Source organism: Tympanuchus pallidicinctus, unplaced genomic scaffold (assembly GCF_026119805.1).
Source record: "Tympanuchus pallidicinctus isolate F22 unplaced genomic scaffold, pur_lepc_1.0 scaffold19, whole genome shotgun sequence".
NCBI classification, from domain to species: Eukaryota; Metazoa; Chordata; class Aves; order Galliformes; family Phasianidae; genus Tympanuchus; species Tympanuchus pallidicinctus.
The window spans coordinates 11,582,540-11,598,815 of NW_026294710.1; the positions used below are offsets into that span (position 1 = coordinate 11,582,540).

The window sequence follows — 16,276 nt, forward strand, 5'->3', positions numbered from 1 at the left end:
CACACACTGGAACAGGTTGCCCAAGGAGGCTGTGGATGCCCCATCCTTGGAGGCATTCAAGGCCAGGCTGGATGTGGCTCTGGGCAGCCTCGTCTGGTGGTTGGTGACCCTGCACACAGCAGGGGGTTGAAACAAGATGACCATTGTGGTCCATTTCAACCCAGGTCATTCTGTGATTCCATGATCTTAATTACCACCTGTGGTACCCTTTGCATTCTAATCTGTGATTGAGAGATTGTTTCTGCTAAAGGAAGAATGCTGAGGAACCTGATTCAGTTCTGCTTGCAGTCTGTTTCATGTTTCCTCAATCATATGAGATTTCTCTAAACTTTAACTCCACTATTGCAGTAACCTCAACTATTGCTGTACTTATGGTGTACTGATGTTCAGTATTTACCTAAATATCTGTTTTTTTTCTTGCTTACCAACCTTCCCATTGTTAGATACTTATGCTTATTCTCTCTCTGGGCTGCACAAGTTGCAGATGTGATTCTATAGTGATCTCTTTCCCTGTTTTCTAAGAAATAAGTCTGAGACAATTTCTAAGATAAAGTCATGCAGTATTTCTTGGGTATTCATGGTTTTTTCATCCCTCCTGTATGAATCCTGAAAATATTTACAATGTTGGATTTAAAACAGTAGTGTATGTTTGGGTTTTCTTCAACTAGGTAAATGCTTCTGGAATTGTCAAGTAGGATCTTTTACTACTCTCTTCACTCTTTCAGTTAGAGAGTTTTTATCCTTTTTAAAATAAATTTATTGAATTGCTTTTGTAGTGGAAGGGGGGGACATTCTGAACTCAGAGTTAGTTATTGTCCACTAATTATATTTTATTCTGCTCAGTATTCAGGAGGTGTACTGCGATCATATTTTGTTTTGATACAATTGTTTTGGCATTTCTCCATACAAGTAATTACTCTGAAGTCAAGATTATTTTCTAAGTACTTAACTGCAGTTTTTTTGCTCACAAGGGAGAGAATCTGAACAGCTTTATTATAATCCTCCACAGGCGCAGATGCCGAGCAGGATGCTGCTGTCAAACTTGCCCAGGAACGAGCAGAGATAGTTGCCAAGTATGACAGAGTAAGTGAATTTAATAATAATTGAAAGTCATTTTATAATTAACTTTAGTAATATTTCTGTTTTCAAAATGAATTACGGTTTCCCACTAGCTTCTGTTTATTTAGTTAAAATACCCTCTGTACTACTAATCTAGTGATTTTTGGGATGCTTTGGTCTGTGAGTAGGTTAAATTCTCCTTCCACAGGGATATTCTGAATAACCAACTCATTTTTCAGGTGCATGGCAAGTTGCACTGGGGCTGCTTTAAGGTAGTGTAATGTTTTTAGATGTAATGAAAGCATCATGTTTGAGAATGCTGAGTGCATATCACAGAAACACCAAGGTTAGAAAAGACCTACAAGATCATCCAGTCCAACCATCCACTTATCACCAATAGTTCTCAAAAAAATCTGTAGGATCAGAGGAACTCTTACCATGCTCTTTAATTCATTTGATGGTAATCGAAGCACATCATTACAGAAAACTTAATAGATAAGTAAACTGCTTTGTATGTCAAATTGTTATAAGGAATTAAAGAAATATCCTAGGCCTTATCTTTTTCTCAAACTACTTGTCATATAAAAGCCTGGCACAGCACGTGTCTGGAATACCTGCACCATGTTCATATATTCCAGTAACGCTTGTGAGTTTTTAAGTGTCCTTGGAGAGCTGTGCCTTAGACTTGTTTGTAGAATGGATGAAGGATTTTAATGCCAGGCTTAGGGTAATGTCCTGCACAGTGAGCACTTAGAGTAGCTGTATTGTTTTGATATGGAAACACTGTGTACGTGACTTCTATTCTGAGCTGTGGCCTCTCTTCACACTCAGCAACCTGTATGTAGTTTGTATCAGAAGAGTGTGTATTTCATTACGAGCAGGAGGAAGGAATGGGAATGAATGCATGCAGCAGTGGCAGAAGGAGGTTTCCTGTGATGAAAATACCAGTCCCAGCAGCTGATAGAGCTGTGCTACTTTGCTATTTTTGGGTGGTCAGTTTAGTACTGGTGTACTAAACTGCTTCTACTGCTCTAGCTTACTACAACCAAAGTGTATCAAAGATTATGGCTCAATCATGTCTTTCTGTGTCTTAGTTTATTGTATCATAGAACTTAATTTGAAACTTAATTTGGCTCTCTCTTTTCTTTCTTTGTTTTTCCTTTCTTTCTGATAGGGACGAGATGGTGCACAGATTGAGCCATGGGAAGATGCTGACTATCGCCTGTACAAAGTTACAGATAGATTTGGGTTTCTACAGTAAGTAGCTACACTGAAAAGAGAATAAGAGTTTTTTCCTGTTACTATTTGTATTTTTTATTGTAATGCCTATTTGGTTAAAGTATTTGTTATACAATTTTGTAGATCTTCTGGAAACTTTGCTATACAAATGTTTTGCTATATAATCTTCTACTGCGCTTTTCAGTTCAGTGTTTAGCTTTTTTTCTGTAATGTGATCCTGTTTGGGCACTAAAATGCTTTTTAATTATTTGGGAATAAAAATTGATAATCGGTACAGATACTTTAAGCTCAATGAAATTGCAGCTAAAGTTGTTTTTAAGTAACTGTGTTACATGTGAACAAACTTCAAATTTTTGGAAGGACATTTTAAAAATGTTATTTCCATGTTGACCTTTAATTTTACAAAAGTTTAAGATTATATAATAGCTGTATATGAATAACTATATATCCCTCAAAGGTGAAGTCATTTTACTTCATTTTTTAACTAACCCTACTAAAATCTCTTGCTGATTTTGGATCAAACATTGTATCATTAAGAAAAGTGAGAAAACACCAGAATCTGGTCAGATTCCCTTAATGATCTCCCAATGATCTCACTTCTGGCAAATAAAGATAATTGCATTAAATGATATTAGAATTTCTGTGGCTAGCAAATGGAAAAGTCCAGTGAGCAGAAGCTGAACTCAAATTGATTTTCCACTTCTGATAACATCCAGCCAAGAGTCTTTGACGTTCTTGGTATTTGAAGGAGGAAAGATTTAGGTTGGATGTTAGGGGGGAAGTTCTTCACAAGGAGAGTAGTTAGGCCCTGGAACGGGCTGCCCAGGGAGGTTGTGGATGCCCCGTCCTTGGACGTGTTCAAGGCCAGGTTGGACGGGGTCCTGGGCAACCTGATCTGAATGTGTACGTTTGGTGGCCCTGCTAGGCAGGGGGGTTGGAACTACATGATCCTTGAGGTCCCTTCCAACCCGGGTGATTCTGTGATTCTGTGGTATTTGGCATTTGTTTCAATGTATGAAGTTCAATTAGGCTCTCCAGCACAAGCAGAGTTGAGTGGAAAACTTCATTTCTAACTAGCTGTTTTTGTACCATTTGGTGTGTGACTTACAAATAGTTGGTAAATTATAGCTACACTACTACAGGTCTGGTACTGTTGCTGTCATTGTAGGCATTCCTAGTGTAGAACAGACACCAGAATGATTTCCTGTGCACAAGTAAAAGAGATAAATACCTTCAGATTTCCCAGCAGATTCTTGATTTCAGTAGCTGTACAGACTTCTGAAACCTCCCTGTTACTTGTCTTGTGATATTTCCCTTTCTATAAATGAGGCATGGGAGTGTGTTAGTAATGTCTGCTAAAGCTGCTACTACTATTGGTCTCTCTTTCAGAGTCTTGGACTTTGTGGCTTCAGTGTCATGTATCTGACGTGCAGTGATGGAAATGCTGCTTAGCAAAATAACATTTGTCAATTTCCATGCTGCTGCAGCACTAACTTTAAACTACTTATGTAACTTTACATCACACTCTGGCCTTTTTTTTGTGATTAGACAGTGTAGATGTACCTTAGTCATTAGGCAATACTTCCTTTCCATTAATATAATTAGTCACTAATATGAAGTCCATGCAGTATTCATACAGCCAGCTTCTAGAGTTGAAATTGGAAAGATTTATGATATATGAACACTGTGCAAATTAATGATGGATATGGATATTCAAGTCCTCACTAATTCTGTGATACTCATGCTTACATGTTGGCCTGTGTCCCTTTATAAGGCAGATTTCTCCTGAGAGTAAATGCTGTTAAGGCTGCTTTATTATCTGTAAAGCAAACTCGTTGCAAATGACAGTTCTGTTTTCCTGAGAAATAAAATCTCTCCTGATATGAAAATTACAATTAGGACAAGCATATCAGATGTCTTTTCAGGGAAAGATGATCTACATTACAGTATAGACTCTGACTGTGGTCTGAGTTCACTTATACTGCAGTACTGACCCTCCCTGCTTCTAAAAGAATTTGAAACTAAGCAGCATGAATGCAGCTCGTACCAAAAGCCTCAAAAATTGCCTCAGTGGTTATCATCCAAGACTATTCATTGAAACCTTCAAGGTGCCGGATCAGCGCTGCAGTGAGCAGTTAGTGAGAGGTAAAAATCTTCAGCTGAGTGCTTGGTGTGCATTGCCAGCATTTCCTTAGTGAGCTGTCAGGACTCGTAATCCCTCCTGACCCATCTATCCTGCTTACAGTGTGAGTTAACAAAACAGTCTGATGCACACTGAAAACTAAAAATCTGGAGACAGTACCAAACTTTTGTAATCTAGTTGAGATTTGCAATGACTTGTAATCTTGTTGACAGTGACCTTTTAAAAAATGCTCAGTAGCTGAAAAACACCTTTGTATCAGGGGGATGCTGGCTGTGGGGAACCTGGCAGAAAATTGGGGCTTGCTTGCCCAAGGAATGGCCCTGATTGCCATCAGGAGTTTATAAACTTCTCCTTGTTGTGCCCTGTTTGTGGCTTTCTTTGTTTGAGTGTGCATCTGAAATTTAGCTGTTAGGGCAGGATGACAAGGTTTTTTTTGAATTGAAGCACTCCAGTAACATGCCACAGTAAGGACAGAGAAGATGGTGGAAAAAATAAAGATGAGATACTTCTAAAGAGCAGTTTTGGTCTAGTTTCATCATTCTTTGGTCGTTCCGGTGTCTTTTTTTGTGTGTCTAAGTAGGATGTAGTAAACTTGGAGAGCTTGAAGACATTTACACTTTTATTGTTCCTGTTGTTCCTGTGATACTGGTAGGAGTGGGTAAACTGTTTAGATTTTGAGAACATACTGAGTGCAACAGGGAAGATGCCTTTTTATGTAACAGTTGAGACATTGCCCTTGAATGGAAACAAATATGCTATAATCCTTCAGACAAACTATCTTACCTTAAGGGTAACCTTCTTGCAAGACCTACAGATGAAATATCTGTTGGGCAGTTTTAGTCACTATTAATGGTCGTTGTGGCATTAATGTTTGCAATCTTTACTTTCCATTCTGCTGTAAAGTTTTTATAAGTATGCCTTAGAAATACAATTTAAATTGTTCTCTGAAGTGCCATTTTTTATTTTTTTCTTCCACAAATGAGTGTGGAAGTTGTACTTGACTTTGAATAGTAAAAGGAAGTTGGTGTGGACAGGCTATTAAACCAACTGTTAAAAACAAAGAGAACAAAACGGAGTTAATGCCTTGTGAACTCAGGGAACAAAAAACAGAGTACAGTGAAAAGTACAAATACATTATTGTAAGTATGGATTGTTTGAAATTAATAACGGGAAGTTTGAGGAAAGAGATTTCCAGCAAGCATGCTAAGCTGTGGCATAACTCTCCATGGAGCTGAAGGGATCTCTCTTGAGATGTTTAACACCAGATTGTACAAAACAGAGTGATGCACTCGTGAGGAATGCTGTCATTGGGATGGGATACAGAGATGTGCCCATCATCTGAGTACAGTCTAGCTCTGGAAAGTAATTTATGAGGGTAGAAACTGAGGCACTGACCAGAGGGGTTGGTGTTTTCTAGATGTGTTGGTGCCTGTATGCCGTGAACTAGGTTGTCTGTTGTACAGCCTGACAGTGTGTTTGCTTAGCTCTGTAAGGTTGAGGATGTATTTGAGAAGATATATTTTCAGTGCTTGTTTCCCAAAGGAAAAAGGCTGTTTCAGAGTTCAGAGTCCCCCCAAATACTTGGATTGTCTCTGAGGGAGTTAAGATTATGTCCTTTTTCATAGCTGCTACTATACTGCACGTGCCATTTCAACCTGGTCAACAGCTCTTCATGCACTACAGTGCAGCACTTCCAGTCCTGTTCATCTCAGTTTGAATAGCACAAGAAAGGTGAACTAGCATTGGTTTCTCCTAATACTTTTAAATTCAGTCTTAATTGCAGAAGCATTGTTCACCTTAGAAAGTAGTAGAGACTGTTTTCAATCAAGTACTTATGGTCTTTCTCAATGTCATCTGATGTACGTGGATGTACAAAACTAAAGCTTTGTTGTTCAGGTACATAATGCTTGTCTATGGAAACTTGTGTCAGGGAGCTTATCTTAGTCTTGAGAGAACAGACCAGTGTATTTCTCTTAGGTGAGATCTGGTTGCTTGTAATCCTAAAAGTAACTACTCCAAAGAACTACAACCAGGGTCCCCATTCTGTAAATTTTCTGAGAATCCTGGTGGACCCCTGATTTCATGCTAACCAGTGCCAGAATGCTTAACAGGAGGACTGTTGTGAGAAATGCCAGTCATTCCTAAAAAGAACTTTTTTCCTCCAGGAAATCTAGCACCAATGTTTCTATGTACAGTCTACTAGTCTTTGATAAAATTGGGTATTCTTGGCTAGAAAACTTGTGCTTGAAATTGTATCTGACTGATGGTTTGTTTCATACTTGTGATTGGAATACAAATCTAGCATACTGTCTCAAGAGACCACCTCAGTGCTCAGATAAACCTTAGTCTGCAATCTATGACTTTTTCAAGCAAGTAGTTTAGGAATGGGAGAATTGTCTCAGGTGTCTTCACAGGTATTCATAACAAGAAACTGTTCCAGCTGTTTTTGAAAATGGAAAAGATTGAGTGAGTCTGGTATTCATAGAAGAGAGTTGTTTTGTAATTTTATTTTTTTTATTCTGTCACGGATACGTTGTGGATTTTGGATCAACTGTGTGTCAGAATATTTCATTATTTTTCTCTAGATTTAGTAGGCAAAAAAAAATTGTATATTCTGAGTATGAAATTAAGGGACCAGAGCTTAGCATTTAAAAGAAAAGAAAGAAAAAGATTGAACAGAAAACATAAACAAGACCTCAGCCCCAGGAAGCCAAGCTCTAAACGCCCTGCATCCAGTAGACAAAGTAATTCCTCTCTCTATTATCTTGAAATCTGGCTAGACATTAAAGTATTCTTAAACTTTTCACTGTGATCTCTTCTGTCACAGAAACACCACCTTACACGTACTTCTTCCATTTGCTTTTTGCAATCATTGAGAGGAATAGCTTCAGTAAAGAACTGAAAAGAATTTCTTCATGTTTAGAAGTGAATAGCAGACATTCCAGTAATGCCTTGGGATCTAGGATTTCCTCCTTCTCCCTGCTTGAATTTTTCAGGTCATTTCTTACTGCTTTGGGATGTTTAAGAAGGAACTAATATGGTGTTCCCTGGGCAATGGTGAATCTTCTGTCACTCTTAAGAACATTATAAATAAATAACATCTGTATTCTCCTATTTATTTTTTTGCAAAACTCTCAAGCTAGCTAAAAGGATGAAATAACTTAATTCCTTTTATTTTGTTTTATTTTCTGTATTATGTTAAGGTTAATGGTCTTGTGAGCATTGACTAAGTGGGGTTTGCAAAACATCTGAACTTTGTGCTTGCTCCCAAAATAGAGAGAAGCTGAAAGCAACATAATGCAACTCCAAAGCCCAACCCCAGGTTCATGCAGTAGCTGATCATGTTTTGGGCCTTTCAGCGTCAGGCCAAAAGTCAGAGCAGGGAGAGTGTGGCAACCTCAGCATCCTCCTTGGGGGATGGGAAAGATTAAACTTCCCTCTTTGAGCAAATCCAGAAAAACAGAAGGCATCATCTTTTGTTCAGGTCTCTACACAAACATGTCTGTATGCTGCCAGGTTCTGGGCCCCTTACTTCTGCTGCCTTGATTCTTAGGCACTGAACAACTGAATGTTGTTCAGTGACATCAGCTTGGATTGTTCATTTGATACCTGTTGAAACAGTTGAGTTCAGTCCTTTTTCAGACCATGACAAAGCAAAAGGTATAGTAAAAAAATCCATGTGTTTTTAGCTAGCAATTACAATTTATATTATACAGTCTTGTATATACTGGTAGTGCTTGTGTGTGTATTCTTTTATGTCTCTATGCATTACCATTGTCTTTTAACAGAAAGCTCTTACTAAACTTCTTTCATTCTTGGGAATAAAACTATCATTATTTCATGGCATTCAGTGCAGATACAACTCAAGGCTGTTTTTTACTAAACTAAGTTGGTGAACAAAAATTATGACTAATATGTTAACTAGCATTGTGGAAAGCATCATAATAGTTTAGATCTTACAGCACAGAATGGAAATAGGAGTAAAAACAGTTTAATCACTGTAGATTTTCAGGAACCTTTTTCTTTTTGTTATTCATTGGTCCTGTTACTCTTCTGATAATGAGCTGTGAAAAGCATAAGCCATCACAGCACACAAAAAATCAATTATTGTAAATACTCTTCCTTTCACCCATGCAATACAAATTATTTTAAGATATTAGCAAATTATCTTGCATTGATAACTGCCCTAGACCATAAAACTTGTTAATATTCATTGCTGCTGTAACTTGATTGATTTAGCTTAGGTTTTTCTCTTCCTCACTCTTCAGTAAATAGAAGTTGAGGATGTATGTGTGGCCTGATCGATGCTGCAATGTTGAATGATGTCAGGGGTCCTTATAGGGATGTTGAGTAGATTTGAGGTTTATTCTGCTAAGTATTTTTTTTCCTAGCAAAAGATAAAGACTACAATAAAAGTCCTAATGGTAGAAAATACACTGCTTTTTTTTTCCCTTTGTTCACAAGGCCCTCATAATAGTTTGAGTCAGATTCCTGTGCTACTTTTGCAGTAGCTCCACAGTGGCTCTCATGGAATTGTACCAATTTACAGCAGCTGAAAATCTGACTCATACTTTTATTCTTTGTCCCGTGGGTCCAGTAAAGCTTTGAGCTGACTTTTCAGAGTGTGCTAATGCTGGAAATGTGCGTCTGGCAGCACAATAATCTCAAATAGCAGAATCCATTCTTTCTTTCACTAAGATTATGTGGCCTACCTGCTCTTTTCCATCAAACTACTCTTCAATTGCACTGCATTTTTATTAGCTCTGTAATGCATTTCTATGGCGTGCTGTAAAAAGGAGGTAGCGGAGCAAAGAAATGAAAAGCTGAATGAAGAATTGCAAGCAACTCCATTAAATGCCTCCAAATGAAGCTATTGATATTTTGTTGTTGCTGTTATTGTTGTTTTTCTCCCTAACTTTTCAAGAGGGAGTAATAGGATGAGTAACAAGTTAATATGTCTTTCTATTTCTTAGCCATTTATACAGAGCTTCCCTAGAAAATAATACTTTGTCTCTAAAATATTCTCCATGCATTCCTTAGTAGTTGCTACAGTGTGTTTGTAGAACTGCACGTTCCAGAACAACTCTCAGTTATGCAGCAAACCCTGCTGATTTGAGTAGCTACACAGGTGAAGTGTCTTTAGATAAGAGGTTTAAGGACAGGTCATCAAGTGTTCTCAGCAGCAAAAAAAAAAAAAAAAAAGAAAAGTTACTGAGATGCCAAAACATTCTGGGAAATGGAAATTAGAGAAGTAAGTGTCTGTAATTGGTAATAATGCAATAAGTAGTCAAGAAGTAGAGATTTTTTAATATGATTTTAATTTTAGTTTGCATAAAGCTTAACCAAAGAGTACTGAGGTTGTTAGGAAGGTTAAAAAAATACTGTTCCTAGTGACACACAGCTAGTATCCTTGGTTCTCTAGGCACAATCAGCATTGCCAAACTCATCAATTAATGCAGTGGTGCACTAGAAGAGCAATCAAATATTTATTCTTAGCAGTTCAATTGTAAGTGTATTTTATTGTTTTATTTTATTTTACATGCCATGGTCATTCATTAGGGATTTGCCATTGTTCTCCTCTCCCTTCTTCCTTCTCAGCAGTTGAGCTGGGTTCAGATCCACCTGTGTCAGGGCAGTGGCTGCGCCCTTCCGTCTCCTGGGAAGGAGCTGTGCTGGGTTCAGCCTCTCTCCACTGCGGAAGAGAAACTGCTATTGAAAAACTGAAATAAAAACATTCAGGTCTCAAATGTTAGCGTTACGTTTCTGCTAATTTCCTTTCCTATTAAACAAAAGAATATGTCTCATTTTGTCTGTAAGATTTCTTTGTAGCAAATCTTTATAGACCGCATGAAAACTCTATTATAGTCTTGCATTGTGTACAGTGCATTCCACTCTAATATGTGCTCCATTTCCCTGGACTGAATTTGCTCTGGAATATTCAATGCTAAGCAAGATGTTGGGGAACTGCTGTTTAAATAATCTTCCTCTTTTGCCCTGATGTACACTGAGGAGTTTTTTTTTGGTTTTTTTTTTTTTTTTTTTTTTAAATTAAAGAAGAGAAATAGTTTTATGGGGTTTAGTAAGTGAGATTCAGAATGCTTTTTTTTTTTTTTTTTTTTTACATTTTTTCCCTTGCTTTCTTTCCCAGCGAGCTACTTCTGAAATAATACCAGTGGAGTTTCTCTATGAAAACTGGCTTGAAAACATGGCATTTTCAAATAGATAGATATGTAGTAAACATTAATGAGGAGATTTTACAGATTTTGGGGCTTGGTACCATTTATCAGTTGTGGAAAACCTGATAAGTTGAAGTGGATCTTCACATGCTATACAGCTGCAAAGTGATGGGGCTAAGTTTCAGAGACCTGAGTAAGTCAGCGATGTTACTTAAACAGAACTGACAGCTGAGCGGTACGCTGAGCTTGCAGCTCTGTGAGAGATGTGATGGACTTGATCTCGATTGTGTCCTTTCATGGTTTGCATCGTGACCTTCTTCTTAGCATTGATGCATTTGAAATTATTTCTAAAGTTTGGTTTCTGTATGGCATTTTGCAGTAATTGTCATCTTCAGTCAGCGCCGTATTTTGGAATATCATGGTAAAAAGTGCTTCTTTAAGATGAGTTGTGGTTACTGTGAAGAACTCTTCAATGCTTTTGCTGTTCACTTTTTGTCATGTTTTTTTTTTAAAGGTTGAGTCTTTTTCGTGTGATGAATACTTCTTCCTATGAAGAAAGGTTGAAGGAACTGGGCTTGTTTAGCTTGGAGAAGAGAAGGCTCCAGGGAGACCTCATTGTGGTCTTCCAGTACTTGAAGGGAGCACATAAACAGGAGGGGGAATGGCTGTTTATGAGGGTGGATAGTGATAAGACAGGGGGAATGGTCTTTAACTGAGACAAGGGAGGTCTAGGTTAGATATTAGGAGGAAGTTTTTCACACAGAGAGTGGTGACAATGGAACAGGTTGCCCAAGGAGTCTGTGGATGCCCCATCCCTGGAGGCATTCAAGGCCAGGCTGGATGTGGCTCTGGGCAGCCTGGTCTGCTGGTTGGCAACCCTGCACATAGCAGGGGGGTTGAAATGAGATGATGATTGTGGTCCATTTCAACCCGGGCCATTCTGTGATTCCATGATTTGGTCATTTATTCCAAAGTTGTTCCATAAAAATGCATAGAACTGACTTAGGTGGGGTGAGGGGAGACTGGACTTTCTCTCACAGATCACTTGTCAGCTTCAACCATTTGTAACTGGGACAGTGCTGAAGCTCTTAACTACTGGACTGGCATTTCTTGACCCACAAGGAGAACAGTAGAGTTTCTGTGTATCTCTTTCTTGGTCATATTCTTGGAGTCTAATTTGAGCTTTCACTGGAAAATGAGTAACTTTGCCTATGCCCTCATTTTATGTGGTTGCAATAGCATTTTAGTGTTTATGTGTTTAATGTTAAAAGTTACCAGTAAGTTCTTGTATGCTTTTGGACTGTTATTTTCAGTCTCTTTACAAAAGGCTCATTATAGTCAAGGTGTTTTGTTGTTGCTTTTGCTTTTGCAAGGAAGTTTGAAAAGTTGTGTATTTTTTCCCTTTTCTTTCAGTTATCAAAATGGCAATCTAATGTATGGTTTTGCTGCTGCTTTGCATGTAGGTTATTTGCAAGCAAATAAGGAATGTTTATTTACTTTTTAGCATTTTGAGCAGTGTGGATTTTTTTTTTCCGTAAAACCGTATCACAAATGTGCTCATTATTTCAGTTTATTCATAAGACTGGAGTTGAAATTTGAATTTTAAATCCATGCCTTGAATTGAGTTAGTGCAGGCTGTCACTTCAACCATTCTCTGCAGATTCAGAAGGAAGTGAAGTGAATGCAACCTGGCAGATATAATTGCAAACACGAAAGAAAGCTGCAGGATAAATCTGCCATCTACGTACAAATAGCGTGGTTTGTTAACAGCTTCTGTTCTCTAATTTCAGTAAAAGATCACCTGCTGTATATTGGGAATTCATAAACTACTTGTTTTTATGAGAAGAGGAGTAAGATAACAGAATTGAAAAAAAAAGCCCTCTTTGAATATGGTAATATGTGATTTAATTTATATAATGCATTGTAAAGTAATATGCACTGGTTTTAAGCTACTGCTTAAGCTCTAAAGCATAAGGGTTTGACACGGTCATTATTACCATACTTATTTCCCACTATATTTAGCATCTATTAAAGGAAGCAAGGAATAGCCTGAGTGTGCTTCACTGGCATTGATTATTATGAATGCTGCAGAGAGGTCTGGGTGACAGGTTTTTGGGCTTTATAAAGTGCAAACAAAGGTGCTGCGAATTGTGACCCAAGTGGCAGATGCACCAAAATAGAATTTTAAACTGCAGAAGATTATTGTATGGGAGGAGCAAGTGCAGATACATAAAGCATTAAACTTCAGAAATACTACTGCTGGAAGACTATTGTATTTAATTTATAGGAATGCACTTTGTGTAGCACGTGAATTTTAGCTCAGATGAGGCTGCTAAAATGTAAGTCCTGTGCAATCATTAATACATAATTTAAGTGAGCTATACAGTGACTGCCCTGCAAGCAATAGAAAAAGATTGAATTGAATTTGGTATATCTGATCTTTCATCTCTGAGAGTCTGCAATACTGCAGACTTCTGGATAGGGGCTACATATTCATGGCATTGTGCTGTGCGTATTGGCAGCAACATCAACATAATCCACCAGTAGCAATTGTTACTAGAATCTGGTCATGAAATCACATCTGAGCCAGTCTTTTGCCAGCACCAAATTATTTTTTGCAGCATATTTCCTGATAATTATATTGTAGAATACCACGTTGACTTGCCCTATATGTTCATTAATTGCCTTGGCTTGCTTATGAGTTTTAACATAACTTCTGAAATCTGTTTTTTAATCTGCTGTTGTCACCACCCCCATACTATGCAAAGGTTATGTGCTGAAATTCAGTGGATGATAAAAGTAGCAGAGCTCCAATTATTTTGGTAGACACACAGTCAAAATTGTAAGTAATATAAATAAAATATGTAGTGGAAGGAAAAAGGAAGGGATCCATGGAGTTTTATCCATGGAAAATTCATTATTTAGTTTAAAACACAGCTTGCTTTTTCTTTAATATTCTTAGAAAATTTGTCTGCATACTGTTGGTTTGAAGATTATACTGTTACCTCTCATTTCCACCTCGGGGTTCGGAGATCAAATCAATTGTTTGAAATCAGAATTTGCCTGAAAATTTACTTGTTTGGACTAAAAGATCTGAATTCAGTACTGTCTGAATTGTGCTTTAGTTTTGTGCTTTAAGGAGTAGAATAATTAAATCCTACGTCTAAAGAAAGACATAAAATTGAAATATTGTTTGATGTAGACTTATAATAGTTAATTATTTTTTTTTTCATCTGACTTCAGAAAACAGTTTGCTTTGTAGCCCATTTTGTGGCAGTAATTTTATGCAGACAGGCAAATAATCAGTCTAAGTAACATTATGTATCTGTTCATTCTCATGGACTTATGTATGTTCCCTAATGTGAGACTGTGAAACGCAGATAACCTAACTTTTGATGTAGATACAATAGATATAATTCATGACATGAGGCAGTAACGTGGAAATGATATGTATAAGCACAGAATAAGGTTGCATTCTATTGCAACACAGTTTTATGTACCCGTAATGTCATTTATTGCTTTGGCAGTTTTATGTATCAGAAGCTGAAGGGGAGGCAGACCTAAGAGAACAGCTAGTCAGAATTCATTTCCCAACAAGAAGATACTAATTTTTGTCTAACACTACTATATACTCCTACAACTCATTCTTAACTAATTATGACAGTTTAATAACTGTTCATGCTTGGGAAGATCTACTTCTTCCTAATACATTTGAGTTCTGAAATGTGGCAATTTGTAAACCAGCAACTTGAGTTATGAATTATATAACAAAATTCTTCCATTTGTAGTCAGGCCTTTCATAACTGAATTCTTCCCTTTCTCCTTGCTATTCAAAAGTATCACAAAGTAAATTTCTGTTTTTCACTTCTATAGTTAACTAATCGTGGAATCATACGATCACTGAAGTTGGAAAAGCCCACTAAGATCATCTTGTCCAACCATCGACCCATCCCCACCATGCCCACTAACCATGTCCATCAGTGCCACGTGGTTCTTGCACACCTCCAGGCACAGTGACTCCACCACATCCCTGGGCAGCCTGTGCCAATGCCTCACCATTCTTTCTGAGAAGAAATTGTCTCCGTACCTGGATGTGTTCTGGAAGAGGGTAGATGTGGCACTGAGAAACATGGTTCTATGGTGGGGGTGGGTTGATGTTTGGAGTAGGTGATCTTAGTGGTCTTTTTTCAACTGTAATGATTCTATGATTGTTATTCGATTCTGTAGCTATAGAAATAACAAGCAAAGCAATTTGCTGCTGGGATAATTTAGCAAGGCAGTTAAGTATCTGTTTCCCAGCACAAAGGAGCCTTCTTCCTTCATTACTCAGTACATCCAATGATGCTTTTTGTTTGTACATCAGTAGTTATTTGCAAAATTGGCAGAGAACACGTCCTTAATAAATTGTCTTGTCCACTCCTTTGTGAGAAAATGAAATTTGACTAATTTTTCACGTGACGAGTTTCTGTGCCAGATTAGAAGATGTGAAGATAAGCTGTCAAGTCGTACCAGTTCAGCTGTACCTTGTGGGAGCGTGTGGGGCTATGGAGCCATCAGCCTGCTGTCTTATGTGCTGCTGACAGCACTGCAAAGAAAAAGAGTCTCTTGTGTGTGCAGCCAAGAGCTTGTGAGATCTTGCAGGGCCACAAAGAATGCATTGATTGTGTGCTCTCCATGCTGTGGCAGTGAGGCTGACACTTCTGTGTGAGACGGAGCAGAATAGAATAGCTCATTTGGAAGGGACCTTCAGAGATTGAATTCAGGTGCAAGTGCATGCAGCTGAGAAGATTGTTCAGAAATTTGCTGTGGGAGAGAAGAAGGAATCGCTAAAGAACCAAAAATTTGACATTTGAAAGGCTTAGTAATCTTTATAGTTAAAAACAAACCAATAAAAAGCTGAAGTAGATTTGCAAGTAATTTTTTCTTCCCTTTTGCTTATTATTATTATTATTGTTCAAGTAATTTTTAGATGATCTTCGGCAAACGCAGGACCTACATTCAATGTGTTACTTTAATCATTTGGCAGCATAGGCAGTAATATCCATTGCTTATAAATTTGGGTAGTAATGAATAAAGGCTTTTCCTTAAAGGCTGTTGATGTAGTCTACCTAGACTTCAGCAAAGCCTTTGATGCTGTCTCCCACAGTATTCTCCTGCAGAAGCTGGCAGCCCTTGGCTGGGTAAGGAACTGGCTGGAAGGCTGGGCCCAGAGAGTGGTGGTGAATGGAGCTAAATCCATCTGGCGACCAGTTGTGAGTGGTGTTCCCCAGGGGTCAGTGCTGGGGCCTGTCCTCTTCAATATCTTTATTGATGACCTGGATGAGGGCACTGAGTGCACCCTCAGTAAGTTTGCGGATGATACCAGGTTGGCTGGAAGTGTGGATCTGCCTGGGGGCAGCGAGGCCCTACAGAGGGATCTGGACAGGCTGGAGAGCTGGGCTGAAGCCAATGGCATGAGATTCAACAAGGCCAAATGCTGGGTCCTGCACTTTGGTCACAACAACCCCAGGCAGTGCTTGGGGCAGAGTGGCTGGAAGACTGCATAGAGGAAATAGATCTGGGGGTATTGATTGATGCTCGGCTGAGCATGAGCTGACAGTGTGCCCAGGTGGCCAAGAAGGCCAATGGCATCCTGGCTTACATCAGAAATGGTATTGCC

At 38.4% G+C, this 16,276-nt stretch overlaps 1 protein-coding gene across 6 annotated transcripts in view; it reads left to right on the forward strand.

The window, feature by feature from the left end:
- The window catches only part of USP6NL (USP6 N-terminal like), a 114,851-nt gene that overhangs the window by 58,150 nt on the left and 40,425 nt on the right, over positions 1 to 16,276 (forward strand). For all 6 annotated transcript variants that reach the window (XM_052681203.1, XM_052681202.1, XM_052681204.1 and 3 more), the window contains 2 exons: positions 1,010 to 1,083; positions 2,234 to 2,316. In XM_052681203.1, coding sequence (XP_052537163.1) covers positions 1,010 to 1,083; positions 2,234 to 2,316 — 157 coding nt within the window. The remainder of the gene's footprint in view (positions 1 to 1,009; positions 1,084 to 2,233; positions 2,317 to 16,276) is intronic.